Below are 16,858 nucleotides of genomic sequence, written 5' to 3' on the forward strand. Positions count from 1 at the left end.
TTTATTTGGCTTCCTCCTTTCCCTGTCCTAATCCCTCCACTCCCCCCAAGAGTCTTTTCTAGGGGGCACTTCCTTAATAAATCACCTGCAGAGGAACATCGTCATCTCAGGGTCTCCTTATAGAAGATGCTGATATAAACAGAGCTTAGCTCATTCTATCCTCAGAATACTTTACAAAGTAGGAATCTGCTGTCCCCACTGTACAGTTGAAACTGCAGTGCACAGTACCTACTGAACTTACACAAGGTCACACAGCTGATGAGCGGCACTACCAGGATTCAGGATTCAGGCACTGTTCAGGGTTCTAGACAGCGTATTAAAAAGCAGAGACATCACTTTGCCAACAAAGGTCCGTCTAGTCAACGCTATGGTTTTTCCAGTAGTCATGTATGGGTGTGAGAGTTGTACTATAAAGAAAGCTGAGCGCTGAAGAAGTGATGCTTTCAAATTGTGGTGCTGGAGAAGACTCTTGAGAGTCCCTTGGACTGCAAGGAGATCAAACCGGTCAATCCTAAAGGAAAACAACCCTGAACATTCATTGGAAGGACTGATGTTGAAGATGAAGCTCCAATACTTTGGTCACCTGATGCAAAGGTCTGACTCGTTGGAAAAGACTCTGATGCTGGGAAAGATTGAAAGCAAAAGAAGGGGGCTGCAGAGGATGAGATGGTTAGCATCACTGACTTAACGAACATGAATTTGAACAAACTCTGGGGGACAGTGGAGAACACAGGAGCCTGGTGTGCTGCAGCCCATGGGGCCGCAAAGAGCCAGACACGACTGAGCAACTGAACGGCAACCAGGATTGAAATTCAGGTAGCCTAGCTCCAGGGTCCACACTCTTGCCACCACTTTATCACCCCTCAAAGTGCTGTATATAAAATACACATCAGCCATCAACGGATGGGTGGATTAACAAAGTGTGGTCTATCCATACAATGGGATATTATTCTGCCTTAAAAAGGAAGGAAATTCTGACACATACAACGTGGATGAAAGTCAAGGACATTTATGCTCGGTGAAGTAAACCAGTCACAAAAAGACAGTTATCGCAGGATTCCACTTCTGTGAGATACCTGGAGTACTCAAAATTATAGAGACAGAAAGTAGAATGCCAATTGCCAGGGGCTTGGGGAGGGAGGAATGGAGAGTTATCAATTAACGGGACAGAGTTTTAGATCTGCAAGATGAGACGAGTTCTGGAGTTTGGCTGCACAATGTGAATGTACTAGACCCAGCTGAATTGTATACTGGGTTAGATGGTTAAGATGATAAATATTATGTGCATATTACTACAACAAAACATATATAAGACTTTCTTGGTGGTGCAGTGGATAAGAATCCATCTGCCAATGCAGGGGACACAGGTACGATCCCTGGTCTGGGAAGATCCCACCTGCCACGGAGTAACTAAGCCCACATGCCACAACTACTTACTGAGCCCAAGCTCTAGGGACTGCAAGCCACAACTACTGAGCCGGCATTCCTAGAGCCGGCATGCCCTAGAGCCTAGGGCAACGAGAGTAGCCCCCATTCAGAGCAACTAGAGAAAGCCCTAGCACAGCACTGAAGACCCAGCGCAGTCAAAAATAAATAAATAAAAATAAAACATATATGTAATACTGGAGAAGGAAATGGCAACCCACTCCAGTATTCTTGCCTGGAAAATCCCTTGGACAGAGGAGCCGGATGGGCTACTGTCCACAGGGTCACAAAGAGTAGGACACGATTTAGCAACTAAACATTGACAACATAATATAACATTATATATAAATAAATAAGCTACAAAATTTCAAAGACTTAATATGAAAAAAAGTATGCAAAATATCCTACGGATAATTATTTATTGATTTGGCTGTATCATGCAGTTTGCAGGATCTTGGTTCCCTGACTAGTAATGAACCCAGACCCATGGCAGTGAAGGCATGGAGTCCGAAGCACTGGACCACCTCAGAATTCCTCTACTGATGATTTGTTAAATAGACTATATGTTGAAGGATGATACCTTGGACTTATTGGTTTAATTAAAAATATTAATGAAATTACTTTCACCTTTTTACTTTTTTAAATGCCACCCCTAGAAAAATTATAATCATCATCTGTGACTTGCCTACACTTTTTGGTAAAAGGTAAAAGATGCTCATGATTGAAAGAGTAACCAAAATATTGCCTTATATATATTTTTTTTGAACAGTGCTGTTCTCAGTTTCCCTTCAGAAAATGGCTAAGTGGTCAATCTTCAGCCACTCCTAGCAACAAGAGTTGTTTGTCCAGAGCCCAGGAGTTTTCCTCCAGAGGCCTGGGCATATTTTTGTACCCCCACCCCCCAGTCCCATCACTTCCATATCTGTAATTCATCTCGGCATGTGCTAACTAGTAGTTTCGAAGTGCTGACAGGACAGTTTCCAAATACAAGAGGCAGCGAAGTGCTTTTTTATCTGGAGATTTTTGGGGAGGTGGAGACGAGAGACTGGTGGGCGCTCCGAGCCCAGCGCCCAGTATCAATGGCTGGAAAAGCAGCGCTGTTCCAGGCAGGGTTGGCTCTTATTTCTGTTTTGTTTTTCTTTTTTAATGATTTCATTTATTTATCTTTGGCTGTGCTGGGCCTTCCGGCTGTGTGGGCTCTTCTCGAGTTGCAGTGAGCAGGGGCTCCTCTCCAATTGTGGTGCTTGGCTTCTCACTGCGGTGGCTTCTCTTGTTGCAGGGCATAGGCTTCAGTCGTCGCTGGGCACGAGCGAGCAGTTGCAGCTCCCAGACTCTAAAGCACAGGCTCAGCAGTTGTGGCTTAGTTGCTCCACAGCATGTGGGATCTTCCTGGATCAGGGATGGAACCTGTGTCTCCTAAATTGGTAGGTGGATTCTTTGTCACAGAGTTGATAGGGAAGCCCTCTTTTCATAGATTTTTTTTTTTAACTTATTTTTTGGCTGCCCTGCGTGGCATGTGGGATCTTTGTTCCACAACTAGGACTCGAACCTGTGCCCCAGCCATGGAAGCCAGAGTCTCAGCCACTGCACCACCAGGCAAGTCCCAGGGCCGGCTCTTCTAAGCAGGCACCCCACCCCGCCTCATCCCCTATATCTCTAGTTTGCCCCAAGTGGTGCTGGACACATAGTCCAACATCATGGGGGCACCTCTCCCCAGTACCCCTCTGTCCTATGTCTGTTCCTCTTCCAGGTGGAAGCAATGCTCTTATCCCTGTTGCATTCCCACGGCTTCCCGTGCAAAATAAAAATAACCGTGAGAGGCATGCCTGGCATCCGCCCAGTTTCTCCACTCGGGTGGGGGCTGCAGCTGCGCAGAACACCCGAGCCTCCCTGAGCTCAGCCCTGGGAGCCGGACCCACGTGAGATGCCAATTAAGTGCGTCTCAGATGGCACCTGTGTGGGCTGCCTGATGAAGAGCCCAGCAGGGATGCGGAGAGCCGAGGCACGGCCCTCCCACACGGAGGGTGCCTCGTACACACAGATGCAACGGGCCCCGAGAAAGCAGCTCTGGGTCTTGGGACCCACACCTGGCAGACCCAAGGCCTCCGGGGCATCACTGGGGCAGGCAGGGGAGTTCCCACATCACCCCTGGAGCCCGCTGGGTGACCTCCAGAAATGTCACAAACCAAAAGATGGCTAAGGGCGCCTCACGAAGTTCAACAGTTACCACAGGCCACAGCAATTCCACTTCGAGGTATATACCTCTCGAAGCACCGAAAACAGGGACTTCCCTGGTGGTCCGGTAGATAAGACTCCACGCTCCCAATGCAGGGGACCGTGGTTCCATCCCTGGTGGGGGAACTAAGATCCCAAATGCCCGTGTATGGCAACAAAGACGCAGGACAGCAACCATTTATTTAAAAGAAAACAAAAAACACCAAAAACGTTATGTCCACATAAAACACACACCAGAACCTTCACAGCAGCACTCTTTACAACAGCCGAAAGTTGGAAACAACCCGGCGTCTGTCAGTGGAGGCATGGATAAAAACAAAACATGGTCCAAACAGACAAGGGGATATTATTAAGCCATGAAGAGGAAGGATGCACCCCCTCAGCCTGTTTTCCTCTTCTTTTTCAAAAAGGAGATTGGATAACAGTAGCTCATAGTAACAATAGTTAAAAACTTTCAGAGTGTGGACACCAGGTACTATTTTAAGCAGTTTACATGTATTAATTCATTTAATCCTCATAATAATCTAATGACAAAGACAGGGTTATCTGCCCCATTTTCACATGGGGCACTTAGACACACCAAGGTCAAATGACTTGAGCAAGGTCACTCAGCAAGTAAATATCAGGTTAGGAATGACCCCTGGTTAGAATGCTTTGAGCACCAATGTTTATCACTGCTAAGACTTTTGTTTTCACTGCACCATTCATGATCAACAAAGGAAACCCAAGGAAAAGAGGATGGCAGCACCTGGATCAGACATTTCCTCTCTCCTTGGTCCCTACAGTCCTTATACAATGCGGTACTTTATACTCACAAGAATTGTAAACTCTGAACTTCAGGTCTCCTCCCTGGAAGTCCATTCCCTTTCATAACAAACATGAGGAAGAGTTTGTGTTGGAACCCAAGGAGTTTACTCAGACTACAGAGATGGGTCTAGGACTTCCCTGGTGGTCCAGTGGCTAAGACTTCAAGCTCCTAATGCAGGGAGCCCAGGTTTGATCCCTTTTCAGGGGACTAGATTAGACATGCTACAACTAAGAGTTTGCCTGCTATAACTAAAGATTTCAACTGCCCTAAGCTGAAGCAGCTCATCAGGGACCAGACCAAATCTTTCTGTCTTTGCTTCCCCAGCACCAGCAGAGGGCCTGGAGTGAAGGTTCTAGATAACTGTTGGTAGGATGAATGACAGCTGAGATGCTCCAGCACCATTAAGATCTGGGCGGCCATCCTGGCTTGCTCATTGTTAAACATGTGTCCATGACATGTACCTCAAATCTCTTCCTAGCACACTCAGAATAAAATCCAAACCTAGGTCTCTAAGGGGCTATGCGATCTGATCCCTGCTGGCCCCTCTGACTTCATCTTTAACCACCTTTGGCCTTGATCATCTCCTGTGATGCTGGTCTCCTTGGCTTTCCATAAACAGTCATGCCCCAGGGCCTTTGTACTTGCTTTCCCCCAAGATATTTGCATGGCTCGCTCCATGACTTAACTAGGGCTCAGATGTCACCTCATCAGAGAGGCCCTCCTTGATCACTGTATCTAAAAAAGCTCCCAACCAAGTCAACTCTATCATATTCCACCCACCTTCCTTTTCAGTTCTTAACAACCTGGGTCAGAATCAGGACTGTGTTATCTGTTTACATATTTATCATCTATCTCTTCTGCACTATAACATAAGCTTCACAATGGCTAGGGCTTTGTCTTGTCCAAGGTGTATCCCCAGTGCCTAGAAAAGAGTCTGGAAAAGTGAGGAACCTCTAACAATTTATTAAATGAACCTCTCAGTTTCATCACCTGTAAACCAGGCTACACAATTTCTCTCGGGCAAAGTGATGGTGGGAATGGCTTCCCCAGTGGCACAGTGGTAAAAAACCCGCCTGACAATGCAGGAGACACAGGATTGTTCCCTGGTCTGGCAAGATCCCCTGAAGGATAAAATGGCCACCCACTCCAGTATTCTTGCCTGGGAAATCCCATGGACAGAGAAGCCTGGTGGCTACAGTCCATAGAGTCACAAAGAGTCAGACACGACTGAGCACACACGCCTGGCATGTGATGGTGTAAATGCACGTGATGTGAGACACGGTGCTTGGGGACCATCCTCAGGGATGTCACTGGTGATGACGATGGGAAGAGCCTTTCCCCTCACCTCCCATGCCAGCCCCTCCTCTTACCTTCATGTTTCTGGAACTCCTCCTCGGAGAAGCTGACATCCTTGTGGGAGAGGTTGGTCATGAGCTGCTTGTTCTCCTCTTGCAGCTGAGCGATCTGAGAAAGGAGGTCTTGTGCTTCCCCTCGCCACACGTCCTCCACCAGCTCCAGCTCCTGCAAGGGCGAGGGGCCAGCATGGGGTCACTCATTGCCTGCCCAGGGCAACAGCCTCACCCACCCCATCCCTGACCCTCAGGAGCAGCTCAGAGATGCTGGAGCTTTGGGGTTGTTCCCTTCTCCACGAGAACTAGGCATCAGCAGGTGAGCAGTTCAGGCATCTCAGCTTTTTTAGATACAGTGATCAAGGAGGGCCTCTCTGATGAGGTGACATCTGAGCCCTAGCAAGGCAACTTCACAAAAACTAGAAGGTGCCCTTCCTCTGGGCAAAGCCCGCACTTACACTGTTAGGACCCATGCAGGTTAGAACTGCCCTGAAGACAACCATGGCACTGGATCTGCACCTTTTAACAACCCAGACAGGAGACGGAGGATGCAGGGGTAGCCCCAGGTTACAGGGGCCTGAACGTACCTGCCCTCTGGGGAGGTCACATCCCTGATCCTCGGGCAGACTTTCCATCCCAGCAGGACACACCTCTTTCCAAGAGGCAGAGAGGGCTGCAAACATCCCAGGGATGCTCCCTGACCCCGAAGCTCCAAGTATACCTGAAACAGGCACCTCTTCAAGTAGCCTTGAGCAATTAACTTTAGAACTCTGAGCTTCAGCTTCCCTTAGCTGGGGAGCCCTAATATCAAGGCTCACAGTGAAGAAAACAAAAACACTAATGTTTAAAGATACATGCACCCCTCTGTTTACAGTAACATTATTTACAATTGTCAAGATCTGGAAGCAACCTGAGTGTCCACCGAGAGATGAGTGGATAAAGAAGATGAGGTATATTTACACAACAGAATATTACTGAGCTGTAAGAAAGAATGAAATCTTGCCATCTGTGACCTGGATGGACCTAGAGGGTATGATGCTAAGTGGAACAAGTTAGACAGAGAAAGACAAATACCATATGATCGCAGTTATCTGCAGAATCTACAAAACAACATAGATACAGAGAACAAACAGGTGGTGGCCAGAAGGGAGGGGCTGGAGAGGGAGTGAAATACGTGAAAGGGGTTAAGAGGTACAAACCTCCAGTTACAAAATAAATAAGCCACAGGGATGTAATATATAGCATAAGGAATACAGTCAGTAGTATTGTAATAACTTTGCATGGGGACAGATGGTTACCAGACTTATCATGGAGATCATTTCATAATGTACGTAAATGTCAAATCACTACACTGCACACTTGAGACTAATATATAATATTGTGTGTCAACTATGTTTCAGTAAAAAAAACCCAAAAGGCTCACTGATTGAATGTGAGGATAAACAAGACACCTATTAAATTATTTTGTGGATGGCTGTAATCAGAGAAATGCTGTAATCAGAGAAACAGATAATAACAAGTGTTGGCAAGGATGTGAAGAAACTGGAACCCTCCTGCATCACTGGTAAGAATGTAAAATGGTGCAACCACTGTGGAAAACAGTCTGGCAGTTCCTCAATAAGTTAAACATAGTTACCATATGACCCATCCATTCCGCTTGTAGGGTCTGAGAAATGAAAACATGTGTCCACACAAAAACGTCTACATGAACCTTCACAGCAGCATTACTCATAATTACCAAACGGCAGAAACAACTCAAACGTCCATCAATTGATGAGCAGGTACATAAAACGTGGTGTATCCACGTAACAGAATGTAATTCAGACAAAAGGAATGAAGCATTGACACAGGCTACAATTTTGATGAACCTTGAAAATACAATGCTGAGCGAAAGCAGCCAGATGCAAATGGTCACTCCGTCGATGGGAAATGTCCACGATACAGATGAACATACAAAATCCACGGATACAGAAAGTATATTGGCAGCTTGGCAGGGGCAGAAGGGTTGGTGGGGTACAAGGAACGGCTGCTAATGGGCCTGGGTTTTCTTTCTGGAGTAATGAAAATGTTCTAAAACTGACTGTAGCACAAGTCTGGGAAAAAACTAAAAAAAACATAGAACTGTATGCTCTGAATGGGTGAACTGTATGGTATGTGGATTGTATTCAATAAAGCTGTTGCCAAAAAAACAGGTATTTTGTAAAACCATTAACTGTATAGAATGCTTGCTTAAAGCATGGATACCGGAACCTGTTGATCTGAGCATGAATTTAATTTCTGCCACTTACTAGCTGATCTTGGACAAGTTATTCAATCTTTGGGTGCCTAGGAAATGAGGAAGATAGTGTAGTATCTACCCTGCAGGTTGTCATGAGGATTAAATGGTTAATATATGTAGATATTTGGAATTGTGCCCAGTACTCAGAAAGTGCTAAACATATGTCTGCTGATTTCTGGTCCTCCTACAACCCATCCCAAGCCAGCCCAGGTGGCCAGATGTCAGTATCGCCTCCGTTCATCTTTTAAATGAGTTCCTAAATCCCGTCCCTTTCATCAGGAAGCCTGCTGAACTGGGGAAATGAGAGGTAATGACTTAAGTATTCACACAGCTGGTTCAAGGTCACCAGGGGGAGGTGAAGAGTGGGGCCAAAGGGCAGAAGCAGTGATTGAAAGATGGAGTGGCCCTAGGACCTTCCCACATGCAGGTATGGACTGGAAGTAGAGTCAGGCTCTTCCTGCCCCAGGCCTCTCTGCTCCCAGCTGACAAAGGCTGGGTGCACAGAGGACCCCAGGGCTATCAGCCTATCAGTCAAGTGTAACTGGCCGGAGGGGGCAAAACAATGGCCCCCAGAGATGTCCACAGCCTAATCCCCCTGGAACCTGAGAATATGTGACCTTGTGCGGCAAAAGGGACCCTGAGACGGGAGATGCTCCTGGGTTATCACAGGTGGGCCCAATGTAATCACAAGGGCCCTCAAACATGAAAGAGGAAGACAGGAAGGGCAGAATCAGAGATGATGGGGGGACTTCCCTCGTGATCCAGGGGTTAAGACTCCACGATCCCACTGCAGGGGACTCGGGTTCAATCCCTGGTCAGAAAACTAAGATCCCGGATACAACGTGGTGACAGAAGCAGAGATCACAGTCAGAGATTTGATGATGCCACACTGCTGACTCTGAAGATGGAGGAAGGGGCCACAAGCCAAGGGATGCAGGTGGCCCCCAGGAGCTGGAAAAGGCCAGGAGATGGATTCTCCCCTAAAGTTGCCAGAAGGAATGAATTTCCTGACACCTGTTTTTAAGTCAAGTGAGACTCCTTTCTGACTCTTGACCTCCAGAATTTTATCCAGTATTCTTCATATTCATATTATTCATAGTATCATATTATCCAACGTGATAATAAATTTGTGTTTTGAGTCAGTAAGGCTGTGTTAATTAGCTACAGCAGCAACAGATGAATATAGTTCATCTATTATCCCTCAGTTCTTTTTTTTATTCTCTCAGTGAACTGAACTTGATGCTGGGGGAGCTGGTTCTTGCCACTGAGCTGATCAAGGACAATTTGATCTTGCCTCCACACCAGCTAAAAAGGCTTTTCCAGGAAGTAGCACCTGACTGATCATCTCCTTCACCTTTTCTCAGCACTGTTTTCAAACTCCTTATGCCGGCCCATGAGGCCCAGAGTTATCAGATCCCTGAACCTCCCTGAGGGATTCCCAGTTGGCTCAGGGGTAAAGAACTTGCCTGCCAATGCAGGAGGTTCAAGAGATGCGGGTTCAATCCCTGGGTCGGGAAGATCCCCTGGGGAAGGAAATGGCAACCCACTCCAGTACTCTTGCCTGGGAAATCCCAAGGACAGAGGAGCCTGGCTGCTGCAGTCCATGGGGTTGCAAAGAATTGGACACAGCTTAGCCACCAAACAACATTTCCCTGACCTCTTCCTCACTTGCTCTGTTCTTGCCATACCAGCCTTCTTTGTATTCCATGCACACACCAACCTCCCACCTCAGGGCCTTTGCACTTGCTGTACTTCCTGCCTAGAATGCCCCACCCCTGGATCTCGCTATGGCTGTTACCTACCCTTCATTTGGATCTCAGCTCAGATGGCACCTTCTCAGGGAAAGCATTCCTGACTGCTCCATCTGTGAGACCCCAGTGCTGACCAGTCTCTTTTTTTTTTTTTGACCAGTCTCTTTTATATTTCCCCTTTTTTATCTTCTTCATGGCACTTATGATAAGCTGAAATTTTTTAAACTGTAAAAAAAAAACAAAACCTATCTCCTCATGCTAGAATCATATCATTCCATCAGAGTAGCCATTAGTCATGTGTCTACTGAGCACTTGGAATGCAGCTGATCTCAACTGAAACATGCAGTGAGGGCTAAACACTCACCGAATATCAAAGACATAGTAGGAAAAAAAGAATGCAGAATACCTTATTAATAATATTTTGGTAACTGTGTGGTGATGGATGTTAATTGATCTTAGGTGATAATCATTTTACAACATACACATATATCAAAGCATAATGCTGTACACCTGAAACAGTGTTATCTGTTAATCACATCTCAGTAAAAAGTACCTTTACATTGACTACATGTTGAAATAACATTTTGGAAAGCCTGGGTTTGGTATGTTATTAAAATTAACTTCATCTGAGGAATTTCCTGGGTGTCCAGTGGTTAGGACTAGGTGTTTTCATTGTTCTGGGCCCAGATTCAATCCCTGGTCAGGGAGTTAAGAATCCGCAAGCCACAGGTGAGGTTAAAAAAAAAAATGTTAACCTTCCCTATGTCTTTGTATCGATGTGACACACCACATTTATTTCTATGGGACAGCACTGCACTAGAAAGTCAAGCCCTTGAAGACAAAGACCTCATCTCTTGTGGTCACTGCTGTGACCCAGAAGAGTGCCTGGCATTTTGTAGGTACTCAATAAATATATCTGTTGAATGAGTAAATTAATAACGTACGCTATTTACATGATATGCATCTGCCACTGCTTTCTAAAGTCTCTGTGTTTTTCCCGTCTTCCCTGTTATGCACTCGCTGCCTGAGATGAGGACCTGGTTTTCCTTTCCTTTGCATCACCCACGCCACCTGGGAAGGCACTGTGCAAGCTGTGGTCAGTCAACAGGGTTGCACACTGAGCAACCAGGTAGTGCCTGATAAGACTGCGGCCTAGGCCTGAGTGATGAACAGACTGAGGCTGGGGGTCTTTTGGGAGGAGGAATAGAAGAGAGTGTGCAGGCTTTACTGGAGCCATATTTGCTTTTTTTTTTTGGTTTTATGACTGCGCCATGCAGGATGCAGGATCTTAGTTCCCCAAGCAGGATTCAAACTGGCGTACCCTGCATTGGGAGCTTGGAGTCTTAACCACTGGATCGCCCGGGAAGTCCCTGGAGCCAGTTAAAAGAGAGAGAAGGAAGAAAGGAAAGAAGGGAGGGAGGGAGAAAAGGTGGGAGGCAGGAATGAACAGACAGACAGATAAGATCAAGGACATGCTAAGAAGATTTTTGTGGAAATAACACCTTGAAAGATCCTTTGAGGCTTATGAGGGGGTGGGGGTGGGGTGGAGGAGGGAATAAGAGGAGTCTCTTTTGATTTCAAGAATATGAAGTAAAGGGGACTGGAACTGGGATGGAAAAAAAAAGGACTTTGTCCTCTGAATTATAAAAGATCATCCTCAGTGTTTACAAACGAGCCCTGGATCTGAACACACTGGTGTTTACTTCTTGGCCAGTAGCACTCCAGAAGTGACAAGTGCAGCTGGCTGGGAATTCCACCTGACTCCAGGCCTAGTGGCCTCCGATGGCTCCCAAGGGTGTCTCCCAGCCCAGCTGCAGCAGAACTTAAAATGCCAAGGATGGGGACACAGGTGCCAGGGCTTGTGTGACTTGGGCTAAGGCCCTTAGTCATTGTCAGTAAGAAGCAGTTTGTACGCGAGCAGCTCAAGGTGCCTTCCTTCCTCGACCTTTTGGGAGAGATGGAAGGGGTAGGAGTCTGGGTACCTAGGTGGGGGGAACAATTCCAACATCAGCCTAAGAGAACTCAGTGAAAGCCCCTCCTGACCCAAAAACAAAAGTCAACACTTGGCAAAGCCCTCAAAATGGGCCAGGTTTTGTCCTGAGCACTGTAACCCTATGAGACGGGTACTATTAATATTATATTTCCCTATTGTATAGCCTATTATTAATATTCCCTATTATTAATATTTCCCTACTGTATAGCCCAGAAGCTGAGGCACAGAGAGGCAAGGTGATTTGCCCAGGTTCACACAGCCCATGAGTGACAGCGCTTTAAACCAGGCTATCTAACTCCAAAGGCCCTGCTCCTGGGACTCTTGACTTTAATTACAGGGCAGGGGACATTTTCAAGCTCCCTGTGAGATCTTGGAAACACTGTCTAAGGCTTGGGAGCTTGAATTTCCTACCTACGGTGTCTGATGATAAACACAATCAAACCTCCAAAACCTGAGTGCTTTGAATCACCCAGGGATCTGCCCTTAAGGTTAAGACTGCAAACATAGCCCAGGCTCTCTTCCTTGAAAAGACATAGACCTCAAAGTACACAGTAGGTTGATGGCTGGCCTGAGAGTTTCAGAGAGGCCAACGGTATTTTCCTGAGGGCACACAGCGAGTCAGAGTCTGCTCAGACAAGGAGAAGCGTTTCCTCTGATTCTCAGTCTCAAGGGTCTGACAGGAGCTTCCCTGGGCTGAGGTTGGGACAGGAAACCACACGTCTCCCACTTCCTTTTCCCCAGCCACCTCATGTGGACTGTGAGGAGTCCCTGATTCATGGGCTCAGGATTCTTGGTCGCAAGCAGAGGCTTAGCCTTAAAGGTGCCCCAAATCATCTTCCTCCGATTCAAAGAGGGTGGGGAAGAAACACTAGAATTACCTCCACGGAGGCTGGGAGTCTCAGCACTAACTTGGGACAAATCCCTCCACGCGGATCCTCAGTTTCTTCATCTGTAAAATGAAGGGAATTATCCCTACCTCACAGAGTAAAGTCAAGGTGGGGAAACCAACCCAGGTTAATAAAGGAACTCTGGAGGGTCATTGGCAATCAAGAGCCCAGAGACTGAGGGTCAATGAACTCAGTGGCTGGAGGTCCCATCCCCTTGGCTCTGAAAAGGTCTGGAGTAGGATGAAGAAGGAGTCCTGTGTCACACCTTCTGGGTGTGACATGCTACCTTCTGGGTAGCATGAAAGGTAGGGGCGCTTATTTCATTTCTGGAAAAGAATAATATTATCTAAGCACTTTAGATACATTGCATTTAATTCTTATAAGGCGGGTCTTATTCCTATCGCCATTTGATATGTGAGGAAATGAAGCACAGAGAGGCGAAATAACTTACTCAAGGTCACACTGCTATTAAATGGTAAAGGTGGGGTTGGAACTCAGGCCTGACTCCAACCAACTACCCTTAATCTCTGTGGGTGGTACATGCCAGGTGCCCAGGCTGGGTAACAGAGGGCCAGGGGCCTCGCTCCTTCCCCCATCCAGTAGGATCTTCTCTCCTCTATTCCCTGTATACACATACGTGTGCACCTACAGAACCCCAGTGCTGAAGGGTCCCCTAGGTCCCAGCGGCCCCATTGCCCGGATGGGCTGACTGAGGCTACCGCCCACCTTCTGGTGCTTGCGCTCCTTCTCGATGCGGTCCATCCTTTCCAGTCGCAGTCGGTCCAGCTCGAGGCGCAGCTCGTCCAGTTCGGGAGCAACGTGGTGGCGGCTGACGAGCACCTCCAGGATCTCCAGGACACGCACGACCTTGGGCATGAGGCGCGCGATGGCCTCGCAGCCGTGCTGGTCGATGACCCGCTCGAACTCGTGGCCCACGAGCGACGCGATGTCGTACACGTCCATGACCGTCAGCTCCGCCACGTTCTTCTCCAGCGCCGACTCGGCTGCCAGCGCCGACCCCCGGTCCTCCTCCATGGCCCCCCCGCCCAGCCTCTTCCCCCACCCCGCAAACTAGTGCAACTCCCAAACTTGCCGCTGTCGAGGGCAGCGCCGGGGCCGGGCCCACCTTTCGCCGCCGCCGCCGGCCCGCGCTTAGCTGGCCCTCGGGCGAGGGCGCAGCTGGCAGGCGACGGGCGTCGGCATGGGCGGAGGCGGCGGACCGGAGCCGGGGGTTAGCGATCAGGGTGCGGGTCTCGGCGCCCGGCTCGGCCCGGAGCCTGCTCCCCAGTGAGGGGAGGAGGAGGAGGCGGCGGCGGCGAGGAAGGCGCGCGCGTGCGCAGGCCCGCGGCGCCTCCCAAGTTGGGAATCCGAGTTGGGCGCAATGGAGGCGCGGGGTCTGGCTGGAGACGGGGTTCCGCTGCCCTCTCGCAAGCAGTCCTCGCCCGAGGGCTCGCTCCCACGCCCGTGGCCTCAGAAGGAAGGGCGGCCGCGGCTCCTTCGGGAAACTTTGGCGGCGGCGACGCCGGCTGACCAGCTCCCCCCGCGGGGATGCCGCGCGCCCCGCCCCGATCCCGGCCTGGAGAGGGGCGCGCCCGGCTGCCGCCGCCCGAGGGCGCCCTGGGGTCCCGGCGGGCACCGCACCCCCACCCTCCGACTCTGCAGCCCCCCGCCCCGCCCCCGCCGCTCCACCCGCGGGACCTTCCTTCCCCGCCTCCAGCCGGCGCCCCCAACGCGTCCGGAGGCACCACCCCCGCCTCCGGCGCGGTCCTAGCTCCTCCTCTCCCAATCCCGCCGCGTAGGGGTCGAGATTAGCCCAGAGGAGAAGCTGGGGGGTGGTGGGGTGCGGAGGCGGTGGGGCTGCGGGTCGCAGATCTCTTGGGACCACTCACAGCGCCGGGGGGGGGGGGGCACTCTGCGTTGGAGAGAAATGGAGGGCTCAGGATGTGGACTCGGGGATGCGGCCCATCCCGGGAAAGAGTCGAGGACCCCGCGGCTCACCTCCCCGCTGACCGGGTCACCGGGCTGACCTGGCGGCGCCGGGCCCTGAGCTTCAGGAGAGGCGCCCAGGAGAGGGACAGAAAGATCGAGGGGTCCTCTGGTCCTCCTGGCTGCTCCGCTTGCCGGCCAGCCACATCCGTTAGCGGCTCCTGTGACACCTACACCACTTCACAGAGGCGGTGAGAACAGGGGTTGAATTTTAGCTTTCTTGTCACAAGCCCCCTGTCCTTTTGACCTGGCTAAATCTAGTCCATCAGACCACCCTTCCTCGCCCAGGTGAGCCTTCCCGGAAGCCACAACCCCATCCTTCACACCCGCCCCTCTGCATCCCCGCATCCCACCTCTTACTCCCATAAAACTGCTCTTAGCACAGTGAGTTTTGACCAAGGTTACACTTACTTCCCGTTTCAGAGCTCCTTGAAGTCAGAAAAAACCCTGAACGCCATTGTAGCTATAAAGTGCACCCCAACTTGACACACATTATTTAAAACTAAAAATGCTTAAAGTTTATGCAAATATATATATATATATATAATTTTTATGTATTTATTTTTGGCTGTGCCGGGTGCTTGTTGTTGCATGGGCTTTTCTCTAGTTGCAGTGCGCAGGCTTCTCTTTGCAGTGCTTCTCTTGTTGTGGAGCACAGGCTTGAGGGTGCACAGGCTTCGGTAGTTGTGGTACATGGGCTCGATGGTTGCAGCCTCCTGGCTCCAGAGCACAGGCTCAGTAGTTGTGGCACACGGGCTTCATTGCTCCGCAGTATGTCGGATCTTCCCGGATCAGGGATTGAACCTTTGTATCCTGCATTGGCAGACGGATTCTTTACCACTGAGCCACCAGGGAAACTCTAAAAATGTTTAAAGTTTAAAATGTATTGAGCATTTGCTTTATATTTAGTTTAAAACTAGTGTTTACCATGTGTCAGGCATTATTCCAGGTACTTTATAAATATTTCCTAACTTGGTAGTTCTTAAAGTGTGGCCTCGTGACCATCAGGGTTCCTCAACGCTCAAAGGGTCTCTTTGAGGTCCCTTTGCTAGCTATACATCAATGACAGGCTACATTTTCTTCCTATAGGTAATACAAATCAACGTATCATGATTGAATGTGCAGATGCAGATCTTAGGGGCCAGCTCTCTGATAATGAGCTAGATTTTAAAGAGATTTGCAAAAACACGGAACAATGTCACTGTCCTCAGCACTTGTTTGTTTTGGAGCATAGTTAATTTTTATTGAAAAAATTCATGCTAACATGTCATGTGTCTGTTTTAAATTAATCAGTGTTTTTTAAAAACAGCTTAAATTTCTAATTACAGTAGATATCAATAGATGTAACATGTTTAACAAGATCTCTTTAAGGTCTTCAACAGTTCTGAAGAGTCCCTGAGAGGGAAAAGTTTGAGAACTGCTGCCTTACTACTTCCTAAGAAGTGTTATTTTACTCCACAACAGAGGAAACTGAGATACAGAGAACTCAAATCACTTGCCCGAGGTCAGACAAGCTGGTAAGTGTTAAAGCCGGGATCAGATCTGTGCACAGCATCCCAATAAAGTGGATCTATGGTTTGTCATTTAGTCACTAAGTTTTGTCTGACTTTTTGTGAGTCCATGGACTGTAGCTGCCAGGCTTCTCTGTCCATGGGATTTCCCAGGTAAGAATACTGGAGTGGGTTGCCATTCCCTTCTCCAGGGGATCTTCCCAACCCAGGGATTGAACTCAAGTCTCCTGCATTAGCTGGCAGATTCTTTACTATCTGAGCCACCTGGGAAGCTCTGATCTATGATTATCTCCACCCTAAATCAAGGACAGTGAGGAATAGGGAGGGACATTAACTTCCTGTAGCTACTGTAACAAATTGCCACAAACTTGACTTCAAACAATAGAAACATTCTCTGACAGTTTTGGAAGCTGGAAATTTGAAGTCAAGGTGTTCTATCTCTGATGGCTCTAGAGGAGGATCCATCCTTGCCGCTTCCAGCTGCTGGCTTCCATAGCGCGTGGCAACATCACTCCAGTCTCTGCCTTTGTGGCAGCATCACTCCAGTCTCTGCCTTTGTCTTCACACGGCCTCCTCTGTATGTCTGTCCTCTGTGTCTCTTACAGGAACACTTCCGGGACTTCCCCGGTGGTCCA

The 16,858-nt window shown here is 48.7% G+C and overlaps 1 protein-coding gene across 3 annotated transcripts in view; it reads right to left on the reverse strand.

Annotated features, from left to right (window-relative positions):
* RILPL1 (Rab interacting lysosomal protein like 1) overlaps positions 1–14,355 on the reverse strand; it is a 43,526-nt gene extending 29,171 nt beyond the window's left edge. Inside the window, exons 1-2 of one of the 3 annotated variants that reach the window (XM_065905077.1) lie at positions 13,453–14,355; positions 5,839–5,989 (exon numbers count right to left, since the gene is read on the reverse strand). In XM_065905077.1, coding sequence (XP_065761149.1) covers positions 5,839–5,989; positions 13,453–13,761 — 460 coding nt within the window. In that variant the 5' untranslated portion in view covers positions 13,762–14,355. The remainder of the gene's footprint in view (positions 1–5,838; positions 5,990–13,452) is intronic. The other 2 variants (XM_065905078.1, XM_065905079.1) reach the window with 2 other exon arrangements.
* Between the last annotated feature and the right edge of the window lie 2,503 nt (positions 14,356–16,858).

Source organism: Muntiacus reevesi, chromosome 13, assembly GCF_963930625.1.
Source record: "Muntiacus reevesi chromosome 13, mMunRee1.1, whole genome shotgun sequence".
In the NCBI taxonomy this organism is placed as follows: domain Eukaryota; kingdom Metazoa; phylum Chordata; class Mammalia; order Artiodactyla; family Cervidae; genus Muntiacus; species Muntiacus reevesi.